This window comes from Mycteria americana, chromosome 6 (genome assembly GCF_035582795.1).
Source record: "Mycteria americana isolate JAX WOST 10 ecotype Jacksonville Zoo and Gardens chromosome 6, USCA_MyAme_1.0, whole genome shotgun sequence".
Lineage (NCBI taxonomy): Eukaryota > Metazoa > Chordata > Aves > Ciconiiformes > Ciconiidae > Mycteria > Mycteria americana.
In genome coordinates this window covers 60386793-60400447 of record NC_134370.1, presented here as the reverse complement: position 1 = coordinate 60400447, position 13655 = coordinate 60386793, and the positions used below count along the sequence as shown (strand labels likewise).

General features: G+C 37.2%; 1 protein-coding gene across 6 annotated transcripts in view; it reads right to left on the bottom strand.

Annotated features, from left to right (window-relative positions):
* Positions 1-2200: 2200 nt before the first annotated feature.
* The window catches only part of ADAMTSL3 (ADAMTS like 3), a 188937-nt gene continuing 177482 nt past the window's right edge, over positions 2201-13655 (bottom strand). For 5 of the 6 annotated variants that reach the window (XM_075506161.1, XM_075506157.1, XM_075506159.1 and 2 more), the window contains exons 26-31: positions 13233-13445; positions 10594-10777; positions 7406-7610; positions 6426-6535; positions 4699-4913; positions 2201-4167 (exon numbers count right to left, since the gene is read on the bottom strand). In XM_075506161.1, the coding sequence (XP_075362276.1) occupies positions 4058-4167; positions 4699-4913; positions 6426-6535; positions 7406-7610; positions 10594-10777; positions 13233-13445 (1037 nt within the window). In that variant the 3' untranslated portion in view covers positions 2201-4057. The remainder of the gene's footprint in view (positions 4168-4698; positions 4914-6425; positions 6536-7405; positions 7611-10593; positions 10778-13232; positions 13446-13655) is intronic. The other variant, XM_075506162.1, reaches the window with a different exon arrangement.

Here is a 13655-nt window from a genome sequence, read left to right as displayed (position 1 = left end):
CACAGAAAACGAAATTTTCATAGAAATTGTACATGCAATGATTATGCTTCTGTATGAGATATTTAGTATTTTCTCTATGTATCTTTAGCTGATTTTGGGAAATCTAGACTGATTTCAGTCCTATTATGTTCATGATTTAAGCAAGTTCCAATAACTAGTTTTATGATTAACAGCATTATCATGTTATATCACAGTACTGCAGTATGATTTTTTTCATTATTGCATATCTTGTACGCATTGGTATAGGGCAGTCATTTGGGTTCTGAAGAATTATGTGCTTGTACTTCATAAACCAAATCACCAATAAAGGGACTAAGATCAATGATGGAAACGTGTTGAAAGCAGGAACTGGATCATATGCAAGGAAGAAAGCCAAACTGAGTATATTATCTGTGCATATATTAGCATTGTATGAGAGAGCTCCAGACATTATTACAGCATCAGTTACTTTTAGGTAATTTTTGTCTTTGTACTGTGTTTTTTGTAATATGACTTACTCTATTAATGAAACAAAAATGCAATTAAACTTTTCTCTCTGAAGATTATTCACGTCCCCAGCTGGTAAAGACATGTTTTGGATTGGGCATGAGCAAGGGCAATGTAATGCTGCGATATCCTAAAAGCAGGACAGGAAAAGTCTAATTCATTGTCATCCTTCTGTACCACAGAAGAACACAAACTACAAATACCAAATACCCTTTTCTTTATGAAACTTGAGTCACTCTCTGGCGTCAACTGAGGAAACAAAGTCAAAACTTCGTACAGTTACACCTACCCAAGTCCATATCCTATACACAATCTTGGTACCTCATGAGAAGTTTACAGAAGCTCCTAATATCCTCCAGCTCTCTTTTCTAGGGAGGAAGAAAACTCATTGAGAAATGCAATCTGAATCCATGAACTTATGTGCGCCTGCATGTTCTGCTGATAATGGCTCCTCCTCTGGGTCTGAGTGTGAGCCCAGATGCTTTTTGTAATTTTCACAGCTGTTTTTTTAGTTCTTAAGTCACTTTTTTCCCCCTGTTAAGTTATGGAAAGTCATTTGCTGCCACCTACCAGCACAGTACAAAAATTTTTGAGAGGAAGTGGAGGGCATATTCAGAGACATTTAACAGTTCCTCTGCAGAGGTGTTTGAAGACTTTTTTTAGGGTCGAGGGGGCATATTCCCTTTCATTTTCCCCTAAGTTTAATAGTGAAAGAGAGAAGCTTTTATTACATTACAGTTGAAAGAGCCACACCCTACTGATTGTGGTTCCAGGAAAAGCATCAAATGACATCATAAACCTTCAGACGGTATGCAATACTTGAGGTCAACTTTTTCATAAGCAGAATGTTACTGAAATGCAGACAAAATGAACAGCAGGCTGGAAAACTAATATTCCTCAAAATAACAGCTGTTAAAAAAGCATTTTATGATGTCATGCTAAACCAAGATGTAAAAGCGGAAAAGTTACTCATGGATTCAATAGCAATTCTAAAAGTGCTTTTCGTGCACTATGCTGTACAGCATGCTCCACAGAACTGCGGTACAGAGTCTTTTTTTTTTTTTTAAAGACTGCACAGAAACAATGCATTGGTGACACAAAAGGAAAATTAAATAGACCCATGCACCTTTGGCAATGTTACCATCTAGGATAACTGAAACACCACCATTTCATCGCTAGACATGTATTTTCAATTTAATAAAATTTTTTGAGGCTTTTCTCATTCATATTATTTATAAGACTCTTCTTTCTAAAGACTGTTACACATATTGGATATTCTGAAACAAGTTTTTTTCACGTAGCTATTCCCATCACCCACTAAATATAACACATAGAGCGGTTCTGTTGGATCTAAATGAAATCTGCTTGGTGCAGTATGTGAAGGCCTGGCAAAGAAATGTAACTTTATTCTACCTTCTTACAGAATACTGATTCTAGATTTCAGTGAGTCAGAGCTGACTTATTTGGATTTTGGCAACTTCTCTTCCCCACTTTTTCAGTCAGGTTACATCTATGTTACCTCTTAATAGCAGTGCAAAGCGGACTGTAACAAAGCTGAGAAGCTGTCTGATAAGCTGTCAAAAATAAGAACTAATATTAGCTTTGAAAAAATCCCAGAATTATGGACATAGTAGGTTGATAAAATAACACTTGGAATGAAAGCATAGCTACCATGAAAATCACGGTAATAAACAATCTCTGGGTAATCACAGTGTTGAATAATCAAACTAGAGTTTATTTCAGAAATATCAAAACTACATTCAAGAAAGCTAAATATTAGACACCTTCAGTTACTGGAGAAGCAATAAAATAATCTACAGAGGAATGTCATGCCCATTGCAATAACAAACATTTACAGCACTGCTTCTGTATAGCATGCATACTGAAAGACAAAATTAAACCAAGAAAAAATGCTATGTGTTAACATTTCAAAACTTTAAATACAAAGGAAAAACATGAATAAGAAATTTTGGTAATAAGAAAAAATATATGTCCAAAAATCTTTATTAAACACTGTACAAAACAAAATATTGCACTTTTAAATCAGACAATAAATATCTACAAAAGTATCTTACAAATGTTTTCTTTTAATTTAAAAAACTGCTTAAACAATCAAGACCCATTGCTGATTAAAAAGGTAATGATCAGGAATATCCTCTCCTTGCAGTCAGCCTTGGACACAATAGTCCACATTAAACATTTTCTATACAGTAGTGCTAATCTAATTTTCAGTGACGCAAACCTATTGTGCAGGAATGCTGTTTCTAAAACTGTTCTTACAGCATACCCACTAATTAGTATGTAATGTAGTTCAGTAATGTAACACAAGATCCAAGTCAATACAAGCATTCAGGCCTGCAACATGTGCAGTAGTTTGGAAACTACAAAAGAAAAAAAATATCTATCTGCTGCCTCCTACGGGGTTCTCTCTGCTTACAGCCCTAATGAGGCATAATCTGCAACATGGAAAATAATTTACCCAGGAATATCATAATCAGAATTTAACAACTTGCAAAAGACTCAAATGGTTAATGGTCATGATGAAAAGTCATCTTGGAAAACTACTCAAAATAGATTTCTTGCACTTGTCTATCTTCATAATTAATAATTCTTCCTTGGACATTTTCCCCCATTAACAGGGGAAAAAAATATTTATTCAAGACAGAAAATCTGACAGCTGTGTCTAGCCAGTTATTGGCTCCCCATTTGACTTGATGTGCAAGAGAACAGTGCTCACAAATATTTCATTCACAGCTCTGACAAGGAAGCCTTGTGTCTAATTTAAAATCAGTAGAAAAGTCTAATCATGCCAGAACTTCAATTGTACTTCAGTGACTGGAGCAGAATAGAAACAATGGAAAATGACACCTCATTTATTCAAAAGAGATCTATTGCTGTTTCGAAAATTGTACTAGCATCTACAACGTCTTTTACTGCATACACATAAATGCAAGCACGAAAAATGAAATGTACTTCTGTGTATCCATCTGACAGCTAACGTCAGTAAAACACATCCTGTGAGATCAACCCTTAAGCTCAAGCTGTTTATGAAAATGAAGTCACTGCCAAAAATTTTACAGCTACAAGCCACAGCTTCTATAAATTTAAAAACTGTGTTAAATTTGATAAAACAATACAAACAAAACCTAGGGGTCAATAGTTGCTGCATTCCAAAATTCTTCAAAGGATTTTGTGACTTTGTTTTTCTCATAAGTTAAGGACAGTAAGCACTACCTAGTGCTTTTAGATTATGCTTTTTCCCCTGATAAAATTATAATGTGATGGCCTGTAAAATTTTACAGATGATATGCCATGATATTATCTTCCTAATCCAGACACAAAAATATTTAAAACATTAAAAGTTCCATTGCAAAGAGTGGATAATAAAAGTTCCCAGAAAAAATACCCTGTCCAGCATATCAATCTACAATACTGTTTTTTCATTAGCCCCATGTTTCCATTTAACTGTTATGGCTAATGTCTTATTTACAGGTAAATACTTTGAGCAGGCTAGTTTAATGAACCTCTCTTCTCATCTCTTCACTGCAGCATCATGAACTTTCCAGAGAAGTTACATTTCTTGACATGATTGACAACATCTTTGTTTGTAGATGTCTATCAAGCATAACTTTAGTTGCTTTACAAATGTACAGTAGTGAGTTGTATCCTTGCATTCGCCTTCTGAAAAATATATTTAAACGTTAAAAGGCTTTATAATGGACAAAAGATAAATAGTAGAACTTATCATCATCATCATAAACAACTGATAGATTCCTGGTAGCTTTGTAATTATTTGACTTTGCATTTCTGGCAATAGTGGATTCAAAGCTAAACTAGGTCACAAATAAGAGGTGTGATCTCACTGCATTCATTTATCTATTCTCTGTTTCAGAAAACTGCCCCATCTTTCAGGGATTAACATCTTGCTCAGAAACTTCTGAGTCACAACTGGCACAGTCATGTAGGGAAGTTTGCATAAAACAACTTCCTAAATATCCTGTTTCTAAAAGTGCTTTTGAGGCTTTAATATCAAACTGGCCTACTCAGAGAAAAATAACGCCAGGATTATGAAGTGGTCCTTGGAGAGGATAGTTTTACCTTTGATGTATAATCAAATTCTTGTAGAATCGTTAGTGTACAACTGTGAGTCACTTTATAATATAACTGCTACAAACTATTACTATGCTCATATATAAACAAACATTTACATACTGCCACAGGATGTGACATTGCAGTGTTGCCAGGTCACTGGTCTCTTCCTCCATCCGCAACGCTGATCAGCCACAGGTTTGTTATTCTTTCTGTGTACACAGTACACTCGTCTTGACTGAAATCCACTCCCGCAGTCCACACTGCAAGGCCTCCAAGGGCCTGTCCGCCAATAGACATCACATGCCTCTGAAGAACAGTTTCTCCTGACAGGAGATCTGTGGAGGAAAATAAATGGCAGTTAAATGTTTACTTTTGTGCTAAACCCTTATAGTGATAGAACCGAAGTTGGAAGGGACTTCTGGAGACTGATTAGTCCACACCCCCTGCTCATAGCACAGTAAACTAGACTGGGTTGCTCAAGACCATCTCCATTTAGTGTTTTGAATATCTCCAAGGATGGAGACTCCACAACCTTTCTGGGTAACCTGTTCAGGTACTTGAGAACCCTCACTGTAAAAAAAGTTTTTTCTTCTATTTAAGTTGAATTTCCTGTATTTCATTTTGTGCCCATTCATCATGCCTCACTTATGAGGAAACAAAAGACAAGGCCCTGTTTCTTTAAACCAATTCCTTAATCCTGGAATAGAAAAAATGTTTTACCTTTACTAAACTTAACTGACACCGAAATGTTGCATACTGGATCCTGCAAGTTCTTCGTGCATAACTTCTCTCCTGAACACAAGTAATATTTCTATGCTGACACTGAACATCCTCGAACATTTGAAGCTGCCAAAGTGAAATGCTGGCTCTTAGTAGTAAATGGAAGTTTCACAACGTACTTCAGTGGAGCCAAAATTTCATTGTGTGTGTAGCAAAAATGCTTTAAAATGCTCACAATTCAGAAGCACTTCTATAGCAAGAAATATGAAGGGTTCAGTAATCGAGAAACACAGTAACAATTCCCACGTATATACTTGTTACCCATTTATTCCCTGCTCTTCATTATCCTACCTACACATTTGTGCCCCTAGACCCTCACATTCAGTTTTAATTTTTCTTTAATTCAGCCTTTTTGAGCTTATGGTGTTTTATAGAGACTGCCATCCATTCATGTGCTATACCATAGTCCCAAGCGAATCTGCTGATTAAGATTCTGTGGAGGTGTATAGCCTGTACTTTTTGTATTGAAAGGAGTTATTTGAAGACTGTAAAACAAATTAACAGAGTTCTTTCAAAGAATGTGTACCTTGAAGTAAAAAGTCATACCTTCTCAACCATTCAGTTTTGACATACCTCATACGTACCTCAACAGTACATACTAAGAGGCAGAATGAGATCTGTTTATGCAGAGAAGTACACCTTATTTCAGTAATCGTAAACTAGTGAACCAGTTTACATGGTCCACAAAATAAGGCCCAAGAAAACTCTTGTTTTATAAAATTTGGGCAGCAGTAGGCCAGAATAAAAACTAATATCAGAAGAGACCTAGTTCAGCAGTAATAAAAAAAGTTATGGCAGATCACTCCAGTTTCTACTTTCTTTTTGGGAACTGAGATTCTGTCACTCTATTTCTAGCTTTGCCATTAGCACAGTGGAGGACACTGATCAAATCCATCACTCTCCTTGGGTTCCTGAATTCATCCAGTGTATACAAAGGGATGACTGTCACTATGTCCTTTCCTTGTGTTTCATTCATAAACATTTGCATATTTATACTGCATTGACAATCCTGTATCTTTAATTTGATCATCTAAAGAATCTAACTTGTACTGCTTCAAACTGTATACCTCTTTCTTTCATCACAAGACGAGTTTGGCACCAAAGATCCATTACGAAGTTGACATATAAAGTGACGATGCTGTAAGCCTACAGGGCGGCCTACACAGCGACCAGAACACTAAAAAGTGAGAGACAAGGGTGTAGGGAAAGAAAAAGAAACAAACGAGTTAATAACAACAGAATTGCCCTTCTACGCAGTTACCCAGTTACACAACCCAGTCGTAATTCTTGATTTGTATTTCTCCTTCTCCCACCCTATCACACCTTAGTTCGGATAAGGCCTAGATATTTTGGATTCTCTGTGTGCAATTTTGCTAAGATACTGACTTTCCTACCTATTCATAAAGCTAAATCCATTGTCTATGCTCTCATCATTTCACATCTCTAGAGCTACAACATTCTTTCTGTAGCTCTGACAATCGCAAACTTGCCTTGCTAATCCCTGTATCAGAAATGCGGCAACAGTAATCCTCTTAATTCATTACTTTGCTCATTGAACAGTAAATACTGTGTTAATAATTATAAAAAACATATCAAAATGAACACAAGTTTACTGCACAAATGAAGAAACATAGAAAACATAAGAAAGCAGAGTTCTGTGTATTAAGTATTGTGGCAACTGCTTTTGAAGCACATTCATGTATCTTTGGGGACTTCACAAGTATAGCTATGCAAACTGTGTTCTTATAAGACTGTGATGAAAGCAATATACTAGCTTAAAAAATGGAATACGTAGTAATGGATTAGCTTATAATATATACTGAACCTAATACTCAGGTTTCAGATCACTTCTTCTACAAATAAAAGTAGCTCAGACACCACAAAATGAAAAAAACCCAGGATTTGCAATTCACTGGTCTGAAAGGTAATTACTAGTGCCACATCTATTCTCTTCATGCAAGAGAACAGATGTTCAGCCAATGGTATGATGACACTGATACACTTTTATTTATTTTTAAGGACTTTCCAGACAAACTCTGTAACTTACCTGTCCTTTTGTCTGTATTGCCCCCACTGCACACAAATGACCCATACAGGGTTTCCTTCCCACAGGACGATCTGTGTGTATACAAGCATCTGGTAGCAGCGTCAGCACACTGCCATTGGCTTTTACTTGTTGACACATTATTTGTCGATAGCGAAATCCATTGCCACAAGATGCAGAGCACTCAGACCATGGACTAGTTACCCACCTACAGGAAACAGAGACAAATTTATAGCAACTGTGAAAGCATTGCAAATTTGCTGGTAGTTTGCAGCGATCTGCTTGCAAATAAAAATCAAAAGAACCTGTCATTGCAAGTTTTAGGTGTGAGAAAAGCTAGAATCAGCTTTTTCTGATCTTGCTTTATTTAACTGATGACTTCTAAGATAACTGTGGCTCAATATATGCTAACAGAAGTTACACTCCTTGTTACCCAAAAGGTTATATTAGGTAAACCCTATAGACCCTGCTGGATTTAGCATTTCTGAACGAAGGACAAGCGTACTTTTCCATAACTTATAAAATGAATGGTACTGATTTACTTACTACTAAGGTGACAGGTGTCATAACTCACCCAAATTTATTACATCAAGATCTTGCTAGATAACAGCTCGAGCAGAATATGTTATTTATTGATTAGAAGTTGCAAAGATTTAGTCTGTCTTGGCAGCTAGAAACAATACTGGGGAAGCAGCAGGTGGTAATACAATTTATTTGACTTGATCTTTTCATAAATGTAGGCTAGAAATACAGAAAGGGACTTTAAGTGTAGCACAACTGTGATAACAGGAGAAATATTCTATTCTCTTTAGCAATTATTTAGTTTTCTTACAGTCAAACAGTTTATATCCATTCAAGGAAGATTAATCTTTTACAGTCTGGACTCGTTTTCTTCTCCCTTTTAAAGCTCAAGTACTTTTGGAAACATTTGGTGCAGCGCATGCACAGCAAGTCAGCAAGGCCCAAATTTGGCAAACAAAGCACAAGTTAAGTACATGCTTAAACCCTTACATTTGCTTAATTGTACTTCTATGCTGTGCTGGAGAGAAGTGATTAAACACATGCAAAACACTTCGAATAATAAGGGCCCATGACACTGACCGTACATCTAAAGCCTTTATAATTCTATGGATACTTTCTAAAGAGTTGCCTTGGGATGAGAAGATCCTGCAGAAATCAGTCAGTGGGGAAATGGAAAGGGAAGTCTGATCATTTTGCACTTCCCTCCCAGTTCACTAATCACAGGGAAGGGGGAGAGGTTAGAGGCACTAGGAGCCAGACACAGGGCTATTTTCCAGGTATCTGGGATGCACTTCCTATATAGGAAGCTTGGAATACTTCATAAAAGAAAAACAATTTGTATGTTAGCATATATGTATAATTCAAGGTAGAGTTAATTATGTTAGTATACACACAATTCCCTTCCACTGGTAAATTCATAAAGCCAAATTAAAAGCAAAATAAATCTAAGCATTTTAATAAGAGAGAATTTAGGTCCCAGTCTGTTTAGCCATATGAAATAACTGATTGTTTTTTGTGGTGAATACTCTGGGTCCAGTGATAATCAGATTGTTAAGTCATAGAATCATTTAGGTTGGAAAAGACCTTTAAGATCATCAAGTCCAACCGTAAACCTAACACTGCCAAGTCCACCACTAAACCATGTCCCTAAGTGCCACATCTACACGTCTTTTAAATACCTCCAGGGATGGTGACTTAACCACTTCCCTGGGCAGCCTGCTCCAGGGCTTGACAACCCTTTCGGTGAAGAACATATCAGAAATTAGCAATACATCCAAGTAAAGCATTATTTGTCTACTCGATGTCCTTGTGGTACTCAGTCTTAATGACTGACATTGTTTTGAGCATCACAGCACACTAGCCACAGTCAGTCTGACTTTTTATTGTACCCTTGCAGGTTTTCGGACAATAAGCCCTTTTCAACACTTCCTCTTACAATTCTCATTAAAAGTTAAAGGTACCCACCAAAAGGTTAACAGACTCATGTGCTTATCTACTGAAAAGGCATGACCTTGCTCAGGGGAGCACTGGGCCCTCTAGTATCCTCCTAAGTCTCTGGCGACTCCTCTGAATGGCTGGATTTTAAGAGGGAAACCTGCAACTGAGTCTGTGTGTTTCAAACTAGTAGTTCTATTTCAGTATTTTTCCACTGGCAAAAAGTTTGCTTGTTATGGGCTGGCCGGAGTTCAGACTCACAATTTAAGATGATCTGATTTTTTGGCTGCTAATAATGAAATATAAACAAATTTCTCCTGATATTTATCTGTTGCTATGTTTTCTGTATTTAGAACACAGTTTAGAACATACTGGCAAGATGCACTCCCACAATGTCAGCTAAGGTCTTAACACTTCTGTCTGAACATTTTCCAGTGAGGGACAACTCCAAAATGTGTGCATGACTTTTCATCCCTCATGGATTTTTACATTGCTGACAGTGATGGCCAATTCTTTTAAGGAACGGAAAGCACTTGTTTTGTGGGATCCTATGGGATTTCCTGCTAAAAACCTCGAGCAACGCCTTGTTGAGCTGGAATGCTCAGTGCAACTCAAGAAGTCTAGAGGTAAGGTTTTGGCTTTTGGAATCAGATGTTGTGGTACACTTGCCTGTAATATTTTCTTGCCTGTAATATTTAATACATTTTCTGCCCAAAGATCACAAGGTACACCAGTTGATCCAGCGAGAAAATTGGCAAGGAAGGACATGCAAGGAGCATGACACTGTGGTGAGGGGGCATTAGAGACAAATGAGGCATTCCACAGTAAACATCCTACTCAGAGCTCTGCTGGCATGGAAGGAGAGGAGGCGAACACAGATTCCACTGATGAGTATCCTGGCTGCTCTAAACGTAATGAGTTTTCTCTCAGGGCATTGGCACAGCTTCCATAAAACTAGCACATCGGTCTCTCAGAGACACCTCCAACTTAGCTTTCAAGGTGTTAGTGCGGTAGCAGCAAGACTTGCTGCAGCAGCATGGAGACTTGCACAGATCTCATTTATTCAGCTGAATCAAGCATTCCCCTACTTGCTTGTGATCCATTTTCACATCTCTTATGCTTTAGGGTTCATGATGAAGTAAACCCCATGTTTCAGACTCAGGGCAATTTCAGAGGGCTGTGAGTGCATTTTAATACACATAGAGCACATGGAAATAGAGTAGAAAGGAGTTTACCTGGCAGGGCAGTCATCTGTGTTGCATGACTGGTAAATAATCACTGGCTTTTGCAGCTCTCTGCATAATGATTCATTTACTTTCTGTTTCTCTGCGTTCGTGCACCATAGTCTTCTGGAGCGCGTTCCTGAATTCCCACAGCTAGCAGAGCAAGTACTCCACTCAGTATATTCCCATTTATAATCTAAGAAATACAATTGAAAGTAGTGTGAGAGAGGCACTATGCATCATAATTGTGTCACATTTTAATTGATTTGGCAGCGTATTATGTAAGCTAGATAGGTACCGCATCCTCTGTAGGAAAGCAAATATTTCAGCATTGTGAAAAGGGACCATAAGCCAAAGTAGAATTTAGTCCTACTCGGCTTCCCCTCAAGTTCAGCCCTTACATACGAGCATGAAGTTCTCTAGAAGGCAAATGGGATCAGCACATGTGCACATGAAGGGCAGAACCTGGCTCACAGTAGGAACTGATGAACTTCTTCTAAAACTTTCATAACATTTTTATACAATGAGCATTAAAAAGAGGAAACTGTAAATCAGGCTTTCTAGGTTTCCTGCTGTTCTGCAGTAAGTATATTCTGAAGAAAACTCATCTTACTCCAGACACTTCACATCATTTCAGGATTTAAGAGAATCCTGTACTAAACTATAGAGAAGTATTTAATGCATAAATAATCTGCCACTGAGGCATCTGGAGAGATGAAAAAGGAATTTTGTTTTAAAGAGCATTTTATATAAAAAAAACAATCCCCCCTAACAATTACTACCTTTATATTTAGTCACAATTCCACACTTACCCCTTCCCCCACAGTTTTTTTTTGACGCTTGTTAAAAGATGAAGTACTATGCAATGTTGACAGATTTTTATGTGATCACAGAAGGAGTCAGATTTTTCTGTAATAACGAAGAATAATTGATAGCTACCAGCTGTGTCCACAGGCTCACTCTTCCAGCACATAATGAATTCTTTAACTTATTGTTTTTCAATGTTTCCTTATTACTTCTGGGTTTCTTAAAATAATACAAAAGGGCCTTTTTCAAAGTAGAAATAGTTAAATTTACTGACTGCAACTATGATGGAGAGACTGTATTGTTTGTTTAACTAGGATGATACTGCTCAGGAGTGCCCTCAATATGCCTACTGTGCAAAAACCACCAAAGGAGATTTTGCAGTCTTACAAATGCATGGGTATTTCAGCGATGAAACATTTACATAAGCAACAATCAGAGTTAAAGCTCATGACTGGAAAATGGGATCTCCCCAAAATACTGACCAGCCTCACTGGAAAGGGTACTGGGCAACCAAAAGGCAGTCCAGCTAAAGACTACAGGTGGATAATTCGATACCTGGCTAGACCTGTTCAGAAATTCTAACTTTAATGAGCTCTATATTAGGACCAAGGCCTGGATACATTTTTTGAAGAACTCTATTAGGATATTTTCTGATTCAGTTCATAAATATTTTGATTTGCTTCTGATTTAAAAAATGAACATTTTGATCGTATATATGTTTCAGTAAAATTACTTTGTAAATGTAACTGACTCCACAACCCCACGCATACAGAACCATTCTTGATCATAAAAGTAATCCACTGGCAGTCACTGAGAGTACATTTATACTCAGTGTGGGAGGTTTGCAAGATCTGATTGTACAGCTTGAGTCCTTTGCACATAAACAGTAAGACAAATCATATTGATAGGATAGTAGATAAATCACATACGAGAACTTCCCATTTCAACAGATACTTGTTTTTAAACTTGGTTTGCATTCCCTGGGTATTGACTGGTTAAAGAGGTTTCTTTTTAAACTGTCAAATGGAGTTTGGTGCTTTGCTGCCAGACTCTTAGTAGGATCTAAGCTCCCAACTCTCTTTTTTAAAGCCCAGTTATAATGTAATTAATTTCTAAAGCACTTCAAATATTTACAAACTTTACAAAATGTTCACAGATGCAGCCTGTTGTCCTGCTGGTGCATATGTAAGATTGTACTCAAATTCATCTATAATCCTCAGATGCACATTTTATAAGCTACTAATGGAAACGTAGTTTTGTGCAAGCACATTATATTGGAGAACATTCCAAAACGTTCTTGAAAACTTAACACCAAAATTGATGAGCGTGCCATAGTACATTGATATGTTTAAGGGTGGCTACCATAAGATGGCTACCACATCATTGTAATGACACTGGAATATGAAAATTATATTAAAATTATTTTGATTACAATTAAGATATTTCCGAAGATGACCTCAAAGTCAGTTTTGTTTCAGTTTGGTGGGCTATCATGGCAGGAATTTGTATGATTTGCTGAAGGGGAAGTTGAGAAAACCTGCCTGAATTAAAACTGTTTAAGCAGCAAGACACTGAATCAGGCAACATTCTCTCAGCTTCTCAGGTACACAGGTAAGAAATGAGAACCCCCAGATGATATTTGGATACACATTAATTCCCATATCGAACTCTGAGAATGGACATTGTCGATTGACTTAAATAGGACTATTCACATATGTGAAGTTACACGTGTATTTATGAATTACTTTCTATGTATAAAAGCAGGTTAGGTTTCCGGAAAGTTTTTACAGAGTGAAAGAAAATATTTTAAAATTTAAGAATTTGTCATATAATTTTCAACAAACCTTCCTTCTTGACATTTACCCAGACTGACATTGGTTTTGCACTAGCTGAAGTCCAACATTGGAATTGTCCAGCAAATTGACCAGAGTTGGTGTTCACCTCTAGGATACGACCCCCAACCAGGGTTCGGTATTCCAAGGTCTTAACTTCCTCAATTGGACTATCTCCGAAAAGCCAGTGAACCGTATTTCTGTAGCTGGGCAGCACCGGGCAACCTAAAAATCAACAGCATTTTAGCAGCTTTTTCTAAACACATTGAAGTGTTTGTGAATAAGTCTGTATGATTGTGTGATTCTACATTCTAAGGTCTAAAAGACCTTACCAGTCTAAATAAAAACAAGAGCATGCGTGAATTCACTGAAGTCCAAGCTATGGCCCAAAATCCTGACTGCCCCTTGAGGGTTATCAGCTGTGTAAGCTGATGT